Genomic DNA, 20811 nt, shown 5'->3' with positions numbered 1-20811 from the left:
GTTTCAGTCTGCTATTGATCATTTCAGATCGGGCAGGAAATTACGTATATGTGAATATTTTGGTAATGACAACAGCCCAGTATGTTCGATCCCATTGGTAATAACCCTAGTGTTAAAACATTTTTGTGTTTAACTGAGAGCAATGCTACCCCCACTGCTGGTACATTTAAATATGATCATTTGCATCCAACACAGAGTAAAGCTTTGAAAGAACTTACGACCAAACATACCCTGGTCTTTAGACAGGCAAATAAGAGAGGGGCATTTGTGGTCCAAGACTGGTCGAAGTATGATCGTGAGATTTAACGACAACTCAGTGATACACATGTATATCAACCATTGGACCATGACGCCCAGCTCTAGAATTAAATCTGAAGTTGATAAGACTCTTGACATAGCTTAGGCTGCTGGTTGGATTGACGAGAAGGAGTGTGGCTTCTTAAAAGTCCTCAAGAGCATGACAGATCCTCCTGGCTGTCCTATTATCTCGGCCAGGAGATCTGTTTTACAGCCTCTTGCTCAGTATGTGGACCATTATCTCCAGTCATATGTTTGCAAGACATGATCTATTGGGAAAACTAAAATTGTATCAGCTAAAAAAAAAATACAAATTCAAAGTAGTGGCTTGGGGGCCTGGTTTATACAGATCTGCTTAAAGGTCCCTCCAAAAATGCCTGCAGTCTTAGAGGAGACTGATGCAAAAGGTTTTACCTTACCTCTTGCATCTGTCAGGGAAGCGCACTGCTTAAAGTGATACCTGGAAGTGACAGATTCTGGGAGTACTGGTGTTGACTGTGAGCTTTAAACCCCTGGCAATGAGCATCAAACCCCTGGTAATGAGCAAAAAAACCCTGGCAATGAGCATGAAACCCTTGAGAATGAGGATGTAACCTCTGGCAACGAGCATGAAAACCTTGACAATGAGCATGTAACCCCTGGCAATGAGCATATAACATCTGGCTACAAGCATATAACCTCTGGCAACAAGAGAGAAACCGTTTGAACCCCATGCACCAAGCATTCAACCCCTTGCAATGAGTTGGCAACCCCTGGCAACGAGCAAGATACACCTTGCAATGAAAATGTGACCCCTGGCAATGGGCAAGTAGGTAAAAAATTATAATGTATGGGGGCTCCAGAAACTTGGGTGGGTGCAAAATTTCTAGTTAGAAATTAGTTCTATTTAGTTCTGAGACTAGTCTGACCCTGATCAAAACTTTGGTGATGTCACCTTATGGTAAAGGGAAGAACTTTAGATGTATTCTGGTTAAAGCGGATATTCCACATCCACAAATGCTGGGTCGCTTCCGGGATAGGGACACGGGTCCATCCATGGAGCGACCCAGCTGTCTGAAAGCTCCACGTCCGACCCGGCTTACTTTCGGTGACGTCACACAGGGTGAGCTGAGCGGCAGTGGGTCATCGGGGAGCGGGGGAGGAGGCAGTGCTTGGAGCTGATAGTGCTGCCTTCTCCATACAGTGCTGCCTTCTCCATACTGTGAAAGGGACCCGGGTCGCTCAACTTGGGTTACCCGTTCACACTGCACCTGACGTCAGAGCTGTGTTCAACTCTTGTCGTGACCAGAGTTGAACTCCCGGGTTTGCCCTTTCAAACTGTACCTTGATCCGGGTTGGTGATTTAATGCCCCGGCAATAACCTGGGTTGAGAGAGCGGTCTCAAAGGGGTATAAGAGTGAAATGGGATGCTTTCTCTCTACATAGAGATTAGGATGCTTTGTGTTCATGTTTTACTTGCAGACATCTCATGCCAGATGATACTTTAGCCATGAATATAAAATACGCCAACATTTAACATGCAGTAGTTCACCGTATAGGCATCATCCTCCCTCGTGGTTCAAATTAATATCTTTGATAGACTTCTTCCTCTACTTCCGACATTAACAATATTATTTTCAAGTACCCCCAAACGGTCTTCAGCGTACCCCCAGAGATACACGTACCCCAGGTTGGGAATCTCTGTTCTAGAAGGTTCTAAATAAATAATTTAAAAAATCGGATTGTTTACCCATAGCAACACCTTTATCTTCAATAATATTCCCATCTTAGTAAATAAACACCATGAGGTCTGTGTGTGCTCACTCTGCATAATGTGTAAATACAGAAATTTGCACAATGTCTAGTTCTTTGTTCATTGCTGTCTCTATTAGCTGCGATTTGAGTTATCTGCTTGTCTTGTGTGCTAACACTTTGTACATTTGTACAGTCCATGCTGCACCCCTGTGCAGTCTGTTCCTAATAAGAGCCCTGGGGATTTTTGCATAGGTGTGCCCACTACAACAGGAAAAGGTTAAACAAAGCAAATGAAAACTGATCCTGTTCACCTCCTCCTATCGCCTTCCTAAACCAGTCAGACTAGTTTTTTACTTTTCACAATTCATTTGGCTTGTCGTCTACCATGCGCATTCTTCCAGCTGTGCATATAGTATGACCGTAGCAATGGCTTCTAATGCCTTACAACGCTGCAGACTTGCCCTCCTTTTCGCTGTTTTAATGGACCTGATTGGAGTGGTCTCTCTGTTGGTTGGGATCTTTGCAGAACTCCAGCTTAATGGCCAGGATTTCGGTGATCTGCTGATCTATACCGGAGCCATTCTGGTCTTCCTCAGTTTGATCGGATGGATTTTCTGGTACACAGGTAACATTGAAATATCGCTGGAGGAGTTACAGCAGGATTACATGGCTAAGGATGGGACCCTCGCTCGGTTAGCACGAAAGATCTCCCGTCACCTCTCCCACCACGACGTGAGCCAGGCAAACAGGAGATGGAAGGAAGCGTCACAGGGAGGATCAGGCAAGCCGGACACACTGCAGCTGTCAAGAACAAAAGTCCCCAAAAAAGACTTATTAACAGGAGCATCTGATCCGTAACCTGTAAGTTGAGCTTCTTGTTGTCTCTGCGATGAGATAGATCAGAACTTGGAGAGAGATAAAGTGAAGACAGGTACAAAACCAACCAATCAGATTCTACTGTCATTTTACAGGCTGTGTTTGAGTTTTTTTTTTAGCTAGGATCTGATTGGTTGGTATCTTACCTCTCTCCACTTTATCTTTCTCCTAGCTGATACATATTAAACACCATTTAACAAGGGTGTTGTAAACAGATTGATATTTCATTGCCGGTAACATTGGCAGCACAAATATTTCACCAGTATTTAACATCACTTAACCTTCGATGATATCCAATGAGGCCTCCTTCCTCCCCGGTGTCAACCTTGAACCCAGCAAAGGGGAGCGTCCGCTTACACCAGCTAGTGATGCTGTAAGATTCTCTTCTCTGAATAACCTAAGCTTATGGCTGATGGTTATTCAACAGGATTGCAGCCTTTTAACATCAGAAGCAAGAGCTAAAATGGGTTATGACTTGTTCATAACTGCAGCCCATATTATTGTTTGAGACTTTTAAATGGACCTTCGTGGTCATTTGCAACATGCAGCGTCAGCACTGTCTGGTGCACTTACTGGTGTATTTCAGTGGGCCCACGCCTCGTTTTATGTGATCATTGCCATTGCATGAAAGGCTCACTGCTTCATTCATAGTGACGAGAATTGTTCAGTAAACTTATTGGACTTGTTAAAGTATTACATGACTGTATATGTACATTAGAATTACATTAGTATGTAAGCTCTCATGAGCAGGGCCCTCTCTCCTCCTGTGCGTTCTCCTCTCTTAAGGGGTCTTCACACGTAGCGATGTCAGGCCATTTCCTGAGCGATGTTACTTCATTTAACTACATCGCCCAGAAAATGCCCCTACATCGCTCCGTGTGTAGGGGCATAGCGATGATCGGCCCTGTGTGTCGCTATCGCCTCAGTGATTAATATCCAGCATGCTGGATATTAATCTCTAATCGCCGGGCAGGGCCAGTGTTCTCCTTGGAGAACACTGCTACTCTGACAGACCGCTCAGCAGCACATCGCTGACACATCACTGTGTGCTGTGCGATCTGAGCAATCTAGCATTGCTCGGAATGCTCAGCAAATCTACCCATGTGTAGGCCCCTTTAGATTATGTATACATGAGTGGCGCCATTTAAATAAAAGAAGTAAAAAAAACAAACATATATATATATATATATATATATATATGCAGTGCCATCACATTATGCATCATTATTATCGTCATAGTTATTTAAGTTTATTTATAAGGCACCACAAGATTGAAAGTAATGGAAAAAAGCAAGCATAGAAACAAATACAATGTAATCAAACATAATACGCATGAACAGATAAGTAAAGTGATAATAGTTGCACAACAGGAAGTTCCAAGGGCAGTACCTGCCCAATCATACTTATCTAGTCTCCTGGGAATGACAGGAGACTCACATTTTCGGGGAGTAGGTGAACCGCCTACATCCTGCCTACATCCTGCCTACTTCTTATTGCAATCGGCAGGTTGGGGAACATAGGGCCTTATTCTAGTTCACGGTACTTATGTAGTATCTGGACGCCCGATTAAAAAATCGGGTCCATCGCATCACATCGCATGCGACGCGATGGACCCGATTTTTCCATAGGATTCAATGTTAAAATGGACCGAGTCCATTTTAACATAGGATTCTATGGGAAAAAGGGTCCTTTTCATTTCCCCACTATCCAACTACGCATGGAGTTGGATATAAACCTGTGGCGAGCGTAGCGAGCCACCGAGCCCGAAGCGTGGCGAGCGCAGCGAGCCCCACGAGGGGATGCGGAATACTTTTTAATGAATCCGCGTCCCCTCGCGGGGCTCGCCACACTTTGGGTTTGGTGGCTCGCTACGCTCGCCACAGGTTTATATCCAACTCCATGCGTAGTTGGATAGTGGGGAAATGAAAAGAACCCTTTTTCCCATAGAATCCTATGGAAAATCGGGTCCATCGCATCGCATGCGATTTGGTCGGATGCGATGCGATAATCGGGCGTCCAGATACTACATAAGTACCTAGTTCACTCTTTCTGACAAATTCCTTCTTAGATGGACAAAACCATGTGGGGCAGATGTAACTTGTGCAGAGAGAATTAGATTTGGGTGGGGTTTTACTTCAAAGTGAGATCTATATTGCAGTGTAAAAATAAAGCAGTCAGTATTTACCCTGCACAGAAACAAAATAACTCAACCAAATCTAATTCTCTCTGCACATGTTACATCTGCCCCCCTGCAGTGTACATGGTTTTGTCCATCTAAGAAGGATTTTGTCCGAAAGAGTGAACTAGAATAAGGCCCATAATGCTGCGAGTTGTGGGTTTATGATGACAGGGAGGTGCTAATACAGTATGTGGCAATTCTATGAGATCCAGGACATGACGTGAATGGGTCTGTTAGAGAAAACATGCAGAATAAAAAGTTTTGCATGTAGAATGGGTCCATCCTCCTGGATCAATAGGCCCAGAGGAGTGTTGCTATGCTTAAAAGTGATTGCTTATATAAGAGAAAATGATTTGCCCCATTCTTCATTATGTATTGCCTAAAAAAGTGAGTTATGTGCACATAAAATTGCATTTGATCCCAACAGATAATATTCTTGATTCAAATTTGTACAGTATTGCACAGCCACAGGGAAGCAGCTGGAGATGTCTGCATGCATCTGTGAGATATGAGCAGCCCTCAAGTAGCTCCTAAGCTGGCCATACATTAGGCAGGTCGTATGTTCAATCAAACGATCGATCGGATGTGCTTAACACACATACAACCTGCCTATGATCTGCTTAGCACCGCAAGCCATCCTGAATGATCATATGTGCACAGGAGCGACCTTTCCACCCGCCGGAGCGCATCGCATCACCATCGTACCGAAATACTGCATGATGTGCACACAATTAATCGCACCATCCGTCAAAATCGCACATTCGGCCCCTATATCGTTCTGATGTATGGCCAGCTTTACTGAACAGCATTGCTCCTGCGCAGCAGTACATGTCTGGTCACGTACAGTAGATGCTGCTTTCACGTTCTCTCTGAAATGCTCATTCCAAAGTAGGCAAGTATGGGCAGACGGGTGCAGTCTTTCCAAAGACAGCGTTCCAGATGTAATGTGGTGGGTGGGTCCAACTAGTTGCTGCTTCAGTTAATCCTTTTTCAAGGATATGGCTATTTAATTTAACACTTAGCTGTCTACAACATAAAGAAATTCAAAAAGTCACCAGGACAAATGGTACAACACACTTTGTCAGTTAATACAATATACAGGTCATACTTGTCTATACCCCATAAATGGCTAGTAGGGTCCCAAAAATTGAGTAGTGCTCCTGATTCCTTGGAAGATTGGGAAAGTCTCCTGGCCAGTCACCTGCTGCCTGCCCTTCCCACAGTCACACACAACACACAGTCAGACACACCCTCAGCTTTGCCCCCTACCCAACAACACTGCCTCCACCATGCCCCCAGTATGCCGCACCACACCCCTACGCTATGCTGAGCTGGCTGCCTCCTCCTGTGGGATAGCCACAATATTGGCAAGTATGATACAGGTCCTACTACAGAGGCATTCAATTGATGGCGGGCTATTCAATTAAAGGACAGAAGATGAGACGCTGTGATTTCCAAAGAAACCTCCAGAGCAAGTCTGATTTTTTTTTTTAAATCATTAATTTTAGGAAAAGTCACTGGGATTTGCTCTGGCACCCTAACAACACTCGCTTCCTGAAAACGAATTAAGCAAATGGAAGATTCCAATTAGTTTAATTAGTCAGTAATTACTCAAAATGAATGTCTTTTTTCCCAGCATTGGAATCTGGACTCCTGCAGCAGCACCAGTGCTGAGTATTTCAGTGTTATGTGGTGTCTGTGTGTGTGTGTGTGTGTGTGTACATGAGTGTGTCTGATCCCTCGAAGGGAGCAGATGTTAAAATTACATCTCCCAGCAGCCCCTGAGGTTCACAGAAGCCCAAGTGTAAAGATAAGATGAAGGGAAGACCACTGGACAAAAGAGTGGATTGGCAATAGAAGCCACAGGGGAAATTTCTAGTGGGCCGATTCACCTGTGGGGCTATCTGCAGCTGGACGAGGTTAGAGGATGACAGACTTGGAGGGGGTGTGCACGCGCGTGTGTCTGGGGTTAGAAGGTGGTAGACTGGCAATGTGGGTGTGTAAGGGGGACACTTTTTTGATATTTTTCCAGGGCCACTTTGAATTCCCAATCCACCCATGACACCAGGGAAGTGCATTGTAGTAGAATCAGCATAAAGTCTACAGGAGAAGATACAAGGATTGTTGCAACCGTATCAGAATCAGGTGGAGAAATGATGCCCCATCAACAGACCCCACCCCCTCAACAAACCCCACCACCACAAGAGTTGCTCCCAGAAATTTCCCTGGCAGGTTTACCATCATAATCTGCATCTGAGTGGACAAGGAAATACAATTTATTTTACTTCTTTTTTTAATGGTATTTACTTACGCAGCAGGGTTTTCAGAGCTGAACATGTGTACTGTACTGGAAACCTGGAAAAATGGGGGCAGAGTTACAAAACAAATAGGAACATGAAAAAGAATTACTTAAAAAAAATGTTTACTTTTAAATTTATATGTTAATAATAACTTATTATCCTATGGAGATTAGAAGAGATAAAGCAAAAAAACACACAGGTGCTGACAAGCAGCTACTAGTCTATTTGGTCATGAGAAGTTCTCACCAAACTTCAAAAGACAAAATACACAAAGAGAAGGTTATGATTAAATAGACAATAAGCACTAGTAAAATTACTTCGCTTGAGAGGTAAATCTGTCAAGCTTTCAATTTGATCCTCTCAGCGGTGTTCAAGGAAGATAGTACATGTAAACAAAGTAAAAACGACCAATGTGTAGTACATTCAAGGTTATGTATAAATAAAAAGCTCCCAAGTGCGTTCTTACAAGGGGGCGTGTATTAGGCGCAGCTGGACACATCTCTCAAATTTTTTTGGGGGGTATTCTGTGTCATTGGAATAAAACCATTTTTTGCCTGAAGACGCACGTCATTTCTGAGGAAAAGATACCATGATATGTTTCATCTGACTTCATAGATCGTGAGTAGTGGTACGCCTTCCACTTAATTGGTTACAGTTTTAAAGATACCTCTATATGTGGATCCATGCTTTATAAATTGTGAGTGTGAGAAAACATCCAGTTTAAAGAAACCCAGATGTGATTAAACCACAACTGTTTGATTGTAAGTTCTGGTACGCAGGACAATTTCATGAGAAATATACACTTGTATGTAATTCCATTACTTCAATACTGATCCCCAGAAGTGGAGCTATTTCCAGCTGCATCTAATACATGCCACCCTTGAAAGAACGCACTTGCATATGCTGCACCTAACGCTAGTTAACTGGGGGAATATTTTTTTTTATGTATTACCAGTGCATCTGACGCGTGCCAGGGGCAGCCTGCCAATTGACGCTCAGTGCGGCTGTCTCCTTCAATCCCAGTAATTAGCGGCGAGGGCGATGTATGACTAGCCTCCTAGGCATACATCGCCCGTAAAGCCACCCAAGCCACTTTGCCAGCCCAGAGTTAGTGTTGTCCTATTCCCACTGCTGGGACAACTCTAGTCCTCATGCTGGCTCCGGGCTGCACACGAGATCTCGCGATAATAGTGAGATCTCGTGCATGCCCAGTGAGCCTGCCGGGCAGGAAGAGAACTGATGAGCTGTCTCCAGGAGGGGACCTCGACGGAGGGGGGAGTTTTTGCCCCACTGCTTCAGTAGACAAGATGTTAATACATAATTTCCTCGTTAATTAGGCAAAACAGGAAGTATTATAGCGGAGCGTTAAGCGCCACTATAATACATCTACCCTGGCCTTCTTAGAGACACAACTAAATTTTGGATAAATGACCCCCTGATGGTAATAGGGCTTGAATGAGAAGTGTTTTGGAAGAAAGAATGAACATTTGTGTAATCAACTTGAATGCCTACATTGGTAGGGAATGGGATCATTCGTCAGACTGCATTTAGGTCTACAGTCATTAGGTCGACCCCACTAGGTCGACTGGCAGGAAGGTCGACCTGACTTAAGGTCGACATGGGCCAAGGTCGCCATGACTTAAGGTCGAATTTGCATAAAGGTCGACATGAGGAAGGTCGACTGGTCATAAGGTCGACATGGGTTTTTCACTGTTTTTTGATCCGAATGTTGACACAGTCGACATGGACACAGTTGGCAATGAGAATCGGACCCTCGCATCGCTCGCTTCGCTCGCAATGCTTCGGGCACGGTGCCTCGCTGCGCTCGGCACACTATTTTATTCTCCCACCACGCCCTAGTGGATGGTAGGGCATGAAATACCGCCTGTCGGCACATGTCGGCTCAAAAAACAGTGAAAAACCCATGTCGACCTTATGACCAGTCGACCTTCCTCATGTCGACCTTTATGCAAATTCGACCTTAAGTCATGTCGACCTTGGCCCATGTCGACCTTACGTCAGGTCGACCTTCCTGCCAGTCGACCTAGTGGGGTCGACCTAATGACTGTAGACCTAAATGCAGTCTGACGAATGACCGCATCCCATTGGTAGTGACCTGAAATGACATTTTTGTTCAGAAGAAGGGTCACTACAGACATATCCTTAGGGCCCAGTATACATATCCTTAGAGGCCAGTATACTTGAACTTATTTTTACCTTGTAATATTCAATTTGCAATTCTCTTATATGTAATAAAGTGAGAGTATGCGCACATCTAATACAGGCTTTATGGATGCTTATAATGCTTCATGATAACAAGTATGTTAGAAGGGGTTCAGTACGAAATCCCGGCGGTCGAAATACCGACGCCGGAATCCCAACCGCCGAAATACCGACAAGGCGGGGACGTGGATCGCCACCCCTTGCGGGCCCGGTGCCTCGCTACGCTTGGCACACTATTTTATTCTCCCTCTATGGGTGTCGTGGACACCCATAGAGGGAGAAATTTCTGGCATTGCGGCGGTATTTTGACTGCCGGGATTCCGACCGCCAGGATTTTGATTCCATCCGGTTAGAAGTATGCACAGAAATCTGGGTAGTCTCTGCAAGTGAGAGGCCATCTTGGCTATCCATCATGACAACCCTTCATTATGCAGAAAAAGGGCGTGGTGATTGCCTTTAGGGGAGTAGCCACAGTGAATCCATTTTCCTAGGGCTATTCAAACTGTGCAGCTGTATGTTGATCTGTGCGGTAATTCCGCTATAGGCTGCATGTGCAGCAACACCTACACGATAACACCGGCTGCGCTTTTTTAAAAAAAGAAACAAAAATGTCAGTAAAAGTGGCAACAAATTTACGGCCTGTACAGTGGAAAGGAAAGCTCACAGCGACTGTCCTTTTTTTGGGTGCAATAATTAACTAAACTTCGAGTAACTGACTTGGCTGTATTTGTACTTATTTATATTAAAAGAACAGTCGCTGTGAGTGATGCAATTTTAGCGGATATTTTGAGGAACGTTCACAGCAATGTTGGCACGCAAAGGGTTATTGTTTGCTGCCCGCTCCCTGTGTATTTCATTCGGATGCAGTGGACCTTTGCATTTTATTGTTTCTCACACCCAGTCACTGGGAGATAATGTTACAGCGTAATACAAAGAGCTTCTGCATCCCATTATTCAAATCCTAACGTCATCCCTTTCCATATATAACAGCAGAGAAGTCAAAGACCAGATCATTGTAATGAATTTACCATTAAGAGAATATCTTTCACAGGCCAATAATTCTGGGGCAGTTATTGTACTTTGTGGTTTTCTGAGCTGCAAAAATTACTTTTTTCTTATGTCCCACCTAACAAAGTGGGAGGTTTCTGGCCACCTGTGAACAACCCCCTCAAAACCAACACACACCATGACTTTTAGTAAGACCACAGGTGTTCCAGGTGACTGTATTAGAAATGTTGTATCTGTAGGCACAAGTTCTATGGAGTTTTACTATCTCGTAGATTGAGAACAGATGGAATTATGCAAATTTAAGTGCAAATTGGGGTACTTGTTTCCTAGCACGGCCACACCGATTTACATCGGGGTGGTCGTGTCGGAAAAATCGGGTCGATCGCATCGCATGCGATTTGGTCGCATGCGATGCGATCGACGTGACCGACCGATTTTCGACCCGATTTTTTTATTGAATGAAATGTAAATCGGGTCCCTGGGACCCGATTTTACATTGGATTCAATGTAAAATATTCCCAACCCCCCCAAATTTCACGGCGTACACCCCACCCCACGATAGACGCCATCCCGAAGCGTGGCGAGCGCAGCGAGCCCGCGAGGGGCGGCGGTGCGCGTCCTCCGACCTTTTCATTCCCCTACTATCCACGTCGGCGTGGAGTTGAGAATAGAATAGTGTGGCGAGCGCAGCGAGCCTCCGAGCCCGAAGCGTGGCGAGCGCAGCGAGCCCCGCGAGGGGACGCGTATACCTGTGAAGTTATACACGTCCCCTCGCGGGGCTCGCTGCGCTTGCCACGCTTCGGGCTCGGTGGCTCGCTGCGCTCGCCACACTATTCTATTCTCAACTCCACGCCGACGTGGATAGTAGGGGAATGAAAAGGTCGGAGGACGCGCACCGCCGCCCCTCGCGGGCTCGCTGCGCTCGCCACGCTTCGGGTTGGCGTCTATCGTGGGGTGACGACGGGGACATCTTTCATGTGAAATGGGTCATATTGGCCCATTTCACATTTTTCACATTTTTTCACGATTTCAATGTTAAAAAATCTTTTAACATTGAAGCCTATGGAAAAATCGGGGGCATCGCGTCGGGACCTATGTTAATGGTCCCGACCGACGCGATGCCCCCGATATTTTACCTTTCCCGACACGATTTCAATGTTAAAATATTTTTTAACATTGAAGCCTATGGAAATATCGGGGGCATCGCGTCGGTCGCGTCGGGACCAATGTTAATGGTCCCGACCGACGCGATGCCCCCGATATTGTCTCCTAGCCGGCAAAATGGACCTGATTTCAAAGGAAATCGGGTCCATCGTATGGATCGTGTACCTTAACTTAAAGGTACACGATCCATAAGATTGTGGCCGTGCTAGGAAACAAGTACCCAAATTGGTCATAGGGCCTTATTCAGACCTGCTTGCTGGGCTGCGAGTGTTCGGAGACCAACAAGCAGGTAACGAACTACGCGTGGTGGTTGGACTGTTCATCCATGCTCACTTGCAATACTCCTGAAGAAAGGGTTCACAGATGCTCTAAATTAGGTTTCTGTGACATGGATAAAAGTTATGTGACACGGACAGGAGCGGATTATAAACTGAAGGTGGTCCCAGAAAAATTTCTAGACGTGGCCTCACGTGGGCGGCACCAAATCAAACATAGGCTTAACCAATACCATTTAGATGGGGTAAATACATCACTATACCTATGTGGAAGTCAATGGTTTCTATTTGGTTGGCTGTCTAGAAGTCCCCAGACCTTTTAGCAGCTGTGACAAAGCACAAACCTCCACATTTCACATAATACCCCCCTTCTCCCCACTGAGACTGACCACAGACCCCAAAACCCCCATTAAACAACTCATGACCATAATCCCCTGAATTTCACCAATATCCCCACCCCTCCCAGAGGCTAGAATCACACCAAGAATTGTTACACCCCCAGATAGCACCCACTCCTGTCCCTGTAACAGATATCACAATGGATATAGAGAAGTATTTGCAGTGTTGGGTTCTCTGTGAAGCTGCAAAGGTTGTTTTTGTAGTAGACACGAGGGGGGCGGGGCCACAGTTCTGGGTAGGGTATCACAGGTGCTGCGGCCTACCAGGAATCTTCCCTGTAAGGTATATGGCCAATCCGCCTATGGACATGGATACAACTTGTGTGACACGGATAAATCCTAGAACTTGTTGACTTGGCTAAGATCGACAGATTTGGAACGTCGGCACAAGCATTTGGTTGACAATGGGAAGTTCTCATTTTTTGTCCCGAGTGTTGACATGAACACCACCAATTGCCACAATCGCCATGCTCCAGTCACACTATTTTATTCAATTTCATGTGTCGACATATGGCATGTCGACATTCCCTAGTCAACCTAATGTCGACCTAATGACCGTGTCTCAAATATTCTCTCTGTCTGTGTTTTTCTGAAGCAAAATTATTTCATTACAAAGATTTAAAGTAAAAGTACCTCCCCCATGTATAAAGGTGCCCATACATGGTGCGAGGGTGTCGTGTGATGCGACCTCCCGTGGCTTACATCGAGGGTGTCATGCAATGCGATCTTGTTCAAAACGCATGGAAATATTGTACCGTGTATGGGCACCTTAAGACTATTTTCCTGATACTAATAACAGCTTTAGTTTATTATTTGTCAATATTTATAACTATTCAATTTCTTTCTTTTTTTAGATCCCAAGGATTCTCCCAATCCGACTTACCTGTCAAGGAATTACCTGTAACTACTGTAGTTACCGGGAAACATTGGGCGCTGAGAAACCTGCAGTGGAAGCATATAAGAATGGCTGTGTATTTCACAACGGCAGCCGGAACTGTTCCTTCTAACAACTTATATTTCTGTTTATATGCTATGTGGACACCAACATCTGAAGACTGAAGAAGCTCTCAATAGTTTCCATGATATATGGAGAAAATAAAATGGATTAAAACGTGTTCATTTTGGGAAGAACATTATTTCATCATTGAGGATAATACTATCTGAGATAATCAGGTTTAACATCAATGACTGATCAGTGCAATGTAGTTCTCTGGTTATGTTCATATCTTGGATTTCTTTGGGAGAAATTAGTTTGTTTATGTTTGGAGGCAAAAAGGAAGCGGAAGAGACACAAATACTGAAACAATGGAGCGAAAGTGGATTCTGCCGGTAAAGCTATTATTCTCCAGAGCAATATAAACTGTTATGAGAAATACAGACCGGAATACAAAACTAATTCCAGACTTGATCAGGCGGAGTTCTCTCATTTGGAAATACAACTTGTTTGTTACGTTCTGATTATTTTATACATTCGTAATGGAACATTTGTACACTGAGTGATGTTATTTTGTATGTAGCCCAAATTTTGCACCTGCCTTTACTTAATTGTGAGGAATCTATCATCTCTACACAACTGCTGAAGTTCCCTTTGAGCAAATGATATACACATGTACACTTGCATGCTGTTACATTTAATACCCCTTTTACACCAAGTTCCAGGGTGTGACCCGGGATTTGGAACATGGTTGCTTGCTGTGTCAGACCTGGGACTTTACCCCTTTTCCTTGAACCTGGGTCAGTGCTGTTTACGCTGCAAACAAGTGTATTTTGGCCAGTGCTTGGAGAAGATGTCCTCTCAAAGCTCCAGGAACACCGGCAGATTGGGACCACTGAGGTATGGCCTTGGTCCTGTTAGGTCACACCTCCCAATGAAAGTTGCTCCCACTCACACAAGCTCTCAGCATACTGTGAACGCATACTTGGTTGGACAACCTGGCTAAAATATTTACACTGCCCTTTAATCCGGGGTCCTACATATGTCTAACTCTGGTCACTATGTGGGTTGGATTCTGAGGTAACTGGACTGTTTTTTTTTTTTACCCTTTTCCACTGGACAAGAACCTGGCTTAATGTGCGTTCATTTGCAAAAGCCCCGGTTTTTCACGGCAGGGGAAAACGGGTATAAAGTAAACATCATTGTATGTCATTGTACTCTATTTGTGCAGTCATATTTTCTATTTATAATTATTATCACATGGTTTGTACACTTGACACCAAATAAGGGAAATGCTAAAACCTCACCTGGACGAGACAGAATAATAAAGTCACTTTTTTCTTTTTTTTTAACTAAAGAATATAAATTTATAGTAGTAAAGTCTGTATGTAAACACTTTGGACATAGATGAAACCAGATTTAAAATATTGGTTCCTTTTATAAATACCAGTATTTTGTGTACTTTCCTAGAACAATCCTATGCTTACTGACTTTTTATATGAAACTAATCAGGGTTCTCCTGACAAGTACAGTTTTGAGATCTTGTCTTATCCTCAGTGGCGCAATGAGACTGACAGACTTGGGGTTTATTTACAAACAGTGTAATGGTTAGCAATACACAGCACCAAGGTCATGGGTTCGATTCCCACCATGGCCCTAACTGTGCGGAGTTTGTATATTCTTCCCGTTCTTGCGTAAGTTTCCTCCGGGTACTCCGGTTTCCTCCCACAATCCAAAAAGTAGTGTAATGCCAGCAAAAGCTGGTGTCCAGGGCTTAGTACATAGAGAAAGTTGGGAGAGAAGCAGAATAAACAGAGAAACATATATATTTGGTGCACGGCCATGCACCAGGGAAGTGTAACGGCATTAGCATAAAGTTGCAGATGCAACTGCAGCGGAAGTTGCAAGAAAGGCTGCAACTTGGAAACCTACCCTATAAGTAGGCATCCTGCCCCCTTTCACAGACCCCACACCCTCAGCAGACTCCACCCCCATAAGCACTGCTTCCATAAATTTCCCAGGCTGGTTTTCCATCCCAATCCGCCCCTGCCTCCTGGAGAGGGTCATGTTGGGAGGTATGAAATATGATTTAGGCCCCCCTCTTCCACCCCAACTCTAGATAATCTTAGTTGAATAGCAATGGAATCTCACCATGTGCACACACCTTAAGATTCGATTGCTATGCAATTTTTGCTAACTCATGTGCTATTTACATACAATTCATTCAGTGGTGTAACAATAGCGGGAGGCGCTGTGTAGGTGCGGGCGCCGGGGGGCTGCGGGGCTATTGTAACGCCGCCGTTACATACCCACAGATTTAGTTGTCGCTGCGGTCCCCGCTCCTCTCCTGGCTTTGTTTTGGTGCTATGGAGACTGACCATCATAAAATGTCCACCCCCATATAGCACACAGTTCTCTGAAACTGTCTGCTGTATGGGGGCGGACATTTTGTGATGGTCAATGTTTCATAGCAGAAGCCAGGAGGGGAGCCGGACCGCACCGCGCTTATATTATAGCTACCCCACTGAATTCATCATGCTATCTACAATTAATCTGCACTATATAGTCATTGCTGCACTGTCTATTTGGCTGTTCGATTTCAGCTGAACGGGAGCGCACATCAGCATCGAATTGGGATAGAAAGCTTAAAAATATGTTCTATCTCCATTCAATGTCTATGTGATACTGATTCGATTTTGACTGTATAGTCAAAATCGAATGTCAAATTGTACCGTGTGTATACATCATTAATCTCTTGTCTCAGAATCAGCCCTTGTATGTGCAGGAAGCAGTAACACAAGCATATTAATACAAAATGCATAAATCATCACATAATCAATACATACTTGCCTATTCTCCAGACAGGGCTGCCACTAGGAATTTTGGGGCCTAGGACTGATTTCCAATCCGTATGATGCTTTGAATGCAGAACCATGATAAGATAAATCAGTAAGAATGATCATGCCCCTGTCCTGTCTATTTCACTCTGAGGACTTGGTGGTAGAGGGTATATTTCATGTTTTCTTGTCTTCTCCTGTATCATAGAATTTGACGGCAGATAAGAACCACTTGGCCCATCTAGTGTATGTATCTAGTATCTGTATTTCACTCTCAAATGAATAGGGCTCATGCATTTCACCCTTCACTCTGACCTAAATATGTGTTATGCATTTCACTCGCCTCTAAATATGGGTCATTCATTTCACTTTCAAATGAATAAGGTTCCCACATTTCACCTGAATACGGGTCACGCAGTTCACTCTCACCTGAATACGGGTCACGCAGTTCACTCTCACCTGAATACGGGTCACACAGTTCACTCTCACCTGAATACGGGTCACACAGTTCACTCTCACCTGAATACGGGTCACGCAGTTCACTCTCACCTGAATACGGGTCACGCAGTTCACTCTCACCTGAATACGGGTCACGCAGTTCACTCTCACCTGAATACGGTTCACGCAGTTCACTCTCACCTGAATACGGGCCACACAGTTCACTCTCACCTGAAGCAGCATAACTGGTCTGTATACGGGCAAAATATCACTAAAGGTGCCCATACGCGCTGCGATCATCGCATGCGTTTTGTACTTTTAAAGTACAAAACGCATCGCATGTGCGATAATCGCACCGCGTACCTGCGGGGATGCGATGCGCGTCCCCGCAGGTACAATATTGTAAAGCACAAAAAGTATCTGCAGGCAGTACTTTTTGTGCTTCATCGCATCGCATCAGTACAGGAGTACATGCGATGCAATGCGATTTCCATTAGTACCTATTAACTTTAAAAAAAAAAGTGGCTAAAATTGCATCTCATCGTGCAGTTCATCGCATCGCATCACATCGCATCGCATCGCATCCACTTCAAGTGCCAAAATCGCATGGCAGCTTGATGTACAAAAAGCACGGCACACAAAATCGGTGCGTGTATGGGCACCTTTAGACAGAGTTCAGTGAGTAGCTGCTAGCTGACCCTTTGGCCTTTCCTAGTGGGAATTGATCGTAAATATGTCTGTTTCCAGTAGTATCACTTACACCTAGTCTATGATAAATGAAAGTACTCACTGATTCAGTGGCACAAGTTCGTCCAAGTTGCCCGGAGGCAAGATAAATATTGGTGCCCCCCCACATACACACAGAACCTTACATATATAGAGAAAGAGAGAGTGAGAAAGAACACATATATTTCAGAACTCAGCCACAGAAGCAACATCATTTTTACGGATTTAAACTTGCAGGTGAGGAGAGGTGCCCCCTTGGGAGCAGGAGCCCTGCGGCAAGTGACTCCATTGCCTCCCAGAGTTCTGCCTCTGCACTGATTATTACTTGTAGTAAATCAAACAGACACATAGGGCTTATTAATTAATTTTGTGGCAGCTCATGATATTAAAGATGTTTTTTTGCCACAATTTGCGGCAATTAGGAATTATTATTTGCAGGCACGTATCATTCCTGAAATGCCAGCAAGGGCTCCTTTCACTTTACTTCATGGGTGAAATTTAATAGGATGAAAGATTCAGAAAGTGAGAGCTTTGGTAAGAAATCTCCAGTTTTTTAAAGCGGCAATCATTTACACTGCAAAATCACACTGGTTTTGCAGTGTAAATGATTGCCGCTTTAAAAAACTGGAGATTTCTTACCAAATCTCTCACTTTCTGAATCTTTCATCCTATTAAATTTCACCCAACGTTTCTATGCATGCGCCGATGTCTGACGTATGTAGGTACTTCTCCTACAGAAAAAAGGGGAAATAGTACATGTTATTTATTTATGTACCCATAAAAAACACATATAAAACATACACAGAATATTAGAACACAATTTTAAGAAAAATTAATATAAATTAGTAATACATAAAAAAAAATTATGGGGAGGATTAGATAAAGATTATTGCACAACCGGTCGTGTCAGATTAATAGATTAAAACCAAATAGATTTTTCTTCCCTTTAACTTGTTGCGGTCATAGTAGTATATTAGTTGTAGTTAGAATGTTGGTTACGTAACAGTCTTTTTGTGGATTAGTGAATATAACTGTCCAGGTTTTAGTGTCTAAATGACAATATTACATTGGGGTACCTTACAGCTGCCACCTGTAATTCCTCCGGGCTCCCAGTGGATGGTGCTGAATCACCTTACTTGGTCCAACTTTATCTGGAGTCTCCTTCGGGCTGGTGGTCTGATTGCAAGCCTGCGTGGTATCGCCTGTGGTGCAGAAAGAATTTATTGATAAACCAACGCGTTTCCCCGCCTCCGATAACGGTCTCAGCGGCTTTATCAAGGAAAGAGAAAGGAAGAGTAGCAAGTGGGTGTCCACTTAGTAGGTCTTATATTTATACCTCAGGATGGTCTGAGCGGCATGGCTGTGTGCCGTCTTGTCGTTTCCGGCTATGCGGCGGCTTCTCCGCTGTTTGTTACTCTATTTCCGGTCCGTGCGTTCCACTGGACCGGAAGTGCGTCATTTTTGCGTTCCATTTGGCCGTCATTGTGGTGTCCGTCTTTTACATTCCCTCTATTTATGTGTTATTATCGACATCTGGAGAATGTACTTTGTAGCGGCCATTTTTACTAAGGGAAATATGCCGTTTCCAACAATATTTGCATCTGCTTGGGTGTATTACAGAGTCCGCAGCGGCCATTATTGTTAAGGGAAGTCACGGAGGAGATCATTTATTCATTTAGAAAAACATATATTATTAACCTTATAACATTATGTTAATCAAGTCCGTTTCTAACACATCGTGCCTTATGTATAGCTATTATGCCATATGCTGCGGATATTTTTTCACATTTTATCTCAACTGCGTTTTATAACAGTGTGAATGTATCGACGGACACTCAGTAGACGATTTATCACACTTTGGATATTTCAATAGAGACAATGTAAATATATCACTTAGACATTCATTTTTCATCCATCTATCATCTTCCTATTTTTACACATGGAGGAGTCCATATACCAAGGGCAAAATTATTATATAAACATCGATTAATCGCCAAATTTTCATTATGGAAGAAAAGAAAAGAAAAAAAAGGGGAGAGAGAAAAGAAAAACAAACCAATTACAACAAAATGTACATATAAATATATATATATAGAGAAAAAAATCTCTTTTTCACATATATTCATCTTTTTCTCGTATTATATATTTCTAGATTCATATCTGCAGGTTAACAGAAATGGAACAGGTATTCCTATAGTTCTCAACATGGGTCTATCCATATCTCCAGATTCCATAAATCTGGGTATCTAGGCAGGAACAAGAATATTTGTATAACACTTAAAAAAGGGGGGGGGGGGGGGGGGGGGGGGGGGGGGGATGATAGGTATATGTACCTCTGCTCAGACATAACCGGAGAGTGTACATAAAGAGACATAATTTCATAAATCCAGGTAACTATGAACATATCTAGTAGACATATTTAAGGAATATATATAGAACAAACTATTCTAAGAAGACATCTTCATTGTCTCTATTCCTATGTATATACAAATGTATGTCTAGGGGATATCTTCTTTTTTATTTTATTTCTATATATATACATATATATATATATATATATATATATATATATATATATATATATACATATACATACAATTAATTTGTTCTTTTGTTATAATTTGTCCTCCTTTGTTGATTTTTTTTTTTTTTAACAATATGTTTATTGAATTTTCCAGAAAAGGGGAAGTCGGGGGGGGGGGGGGGGGGGGATACAGAAAAGTAAAAAAGGAAGGGGGGATACAAATAGGCATATAAAGTACAAAACACATATAGAAACCAGGAGGGTATATGTTTAAAGTTCAAACATCTTGCTCAAGATAGATATCGTATAAGGCTATGTCATAATATCAATCATAATAACATAATAACAAATAACATAATAAGCTGGGGGATATCAAAGACTTCATACAGTGCTTATTTCGTCAAACTAAATTCTAACGTTAGTGGCCTCGGCCGGGCATCAATCACTCCGAGCATGGGGAGTTTAGAAGATTAATATCTGCCGTTGAATTATTTTTTGTTGTGCAACCTGCATCCTCTCTATATGTAGCCCACCCCAGCCATTTCATGTGTATGGAGTTGATAGAAGGGGAGTACTGAACATCTGCAGTCTCAAAGGTGTAGTGTTTCTGAATTTTTTCACATATCATCTCAAGACTGGGGATCCCCGCAGACCTCCATAGTTGGGCGATTGCTGCTTTGGTAGCAATTAAAATGTGCCCAAGAACATAGGATTCACTTTTGGACAGGTAGCCCCCATAGAGGTGGAGTAGAGCAGTTTCTGGGTTAGCCTCAATCTGCACACCAACTACTTTACTAATCATGCGGAACACTGACTCCCAGAGAGGCCTCAGTATGGGGCACTCCCAGAATATGTGGAAGATAGTACCTGTTTCCCCGCAGTTCCTCCAACATGTTTT

General features: G+C 43.4%; 1 protein-coding gene across 1 annotated transcript; it reads left to right on the top strand.

The window, feature by feature from the left end:
• Positions 1 to 2399: 2399 nt before the first annotated feature.
• On the top strand, positions 2400 to 14800 carry TMEM238 (transmembrane protein 238). Its single transcript, XM_083161708.1, has 2 exons — positions 2400 to 2892; positions 13309 to 14800. The coding sequence occupies exon 1, from the start codon at positions 2446 to 2448 to the stop codon at positions 2887 to 2889; it is 444 nt and encodes a 147-aa protein (XP_083017834.1). The 5' UTR covers positions 2400 to 2445; the 3' UTR covers positions 2890 to 2892; positions 13309 to 14800.
• The last annotated feature ends 6011 nt before the right edge of the window (positions 14801 to 20811 follow it).

The sequence above is a fragment of the Crinia signifera genome, chromosome 19 (assembly GCF_055691185.1).
Source record: "Crinia signifera chromosome 19, ASM5569118v1, whole genome shotgun sequence".
Classification (NCBI taxonomy): Eukaryota; Metazoa; Chordata; class Amphibia; order Anura; family Myobatrachidae; genus Crinia; species Crinia signifera.
Note: the sequence above shows the minus strand (reverse complement) of the source record. Positions and strands in the feature narration are given on the sequence as shown.

Bases quoted from the DNA above. Each gene is read 5' to 3' on its own strand.
- TMEM238 (XM_083161708.1), top strand. From the start codon at position 2,446: ATGACCGTAGCAATGGCTTCTAATGCCTTACAACGCTGCAGACTTGCC.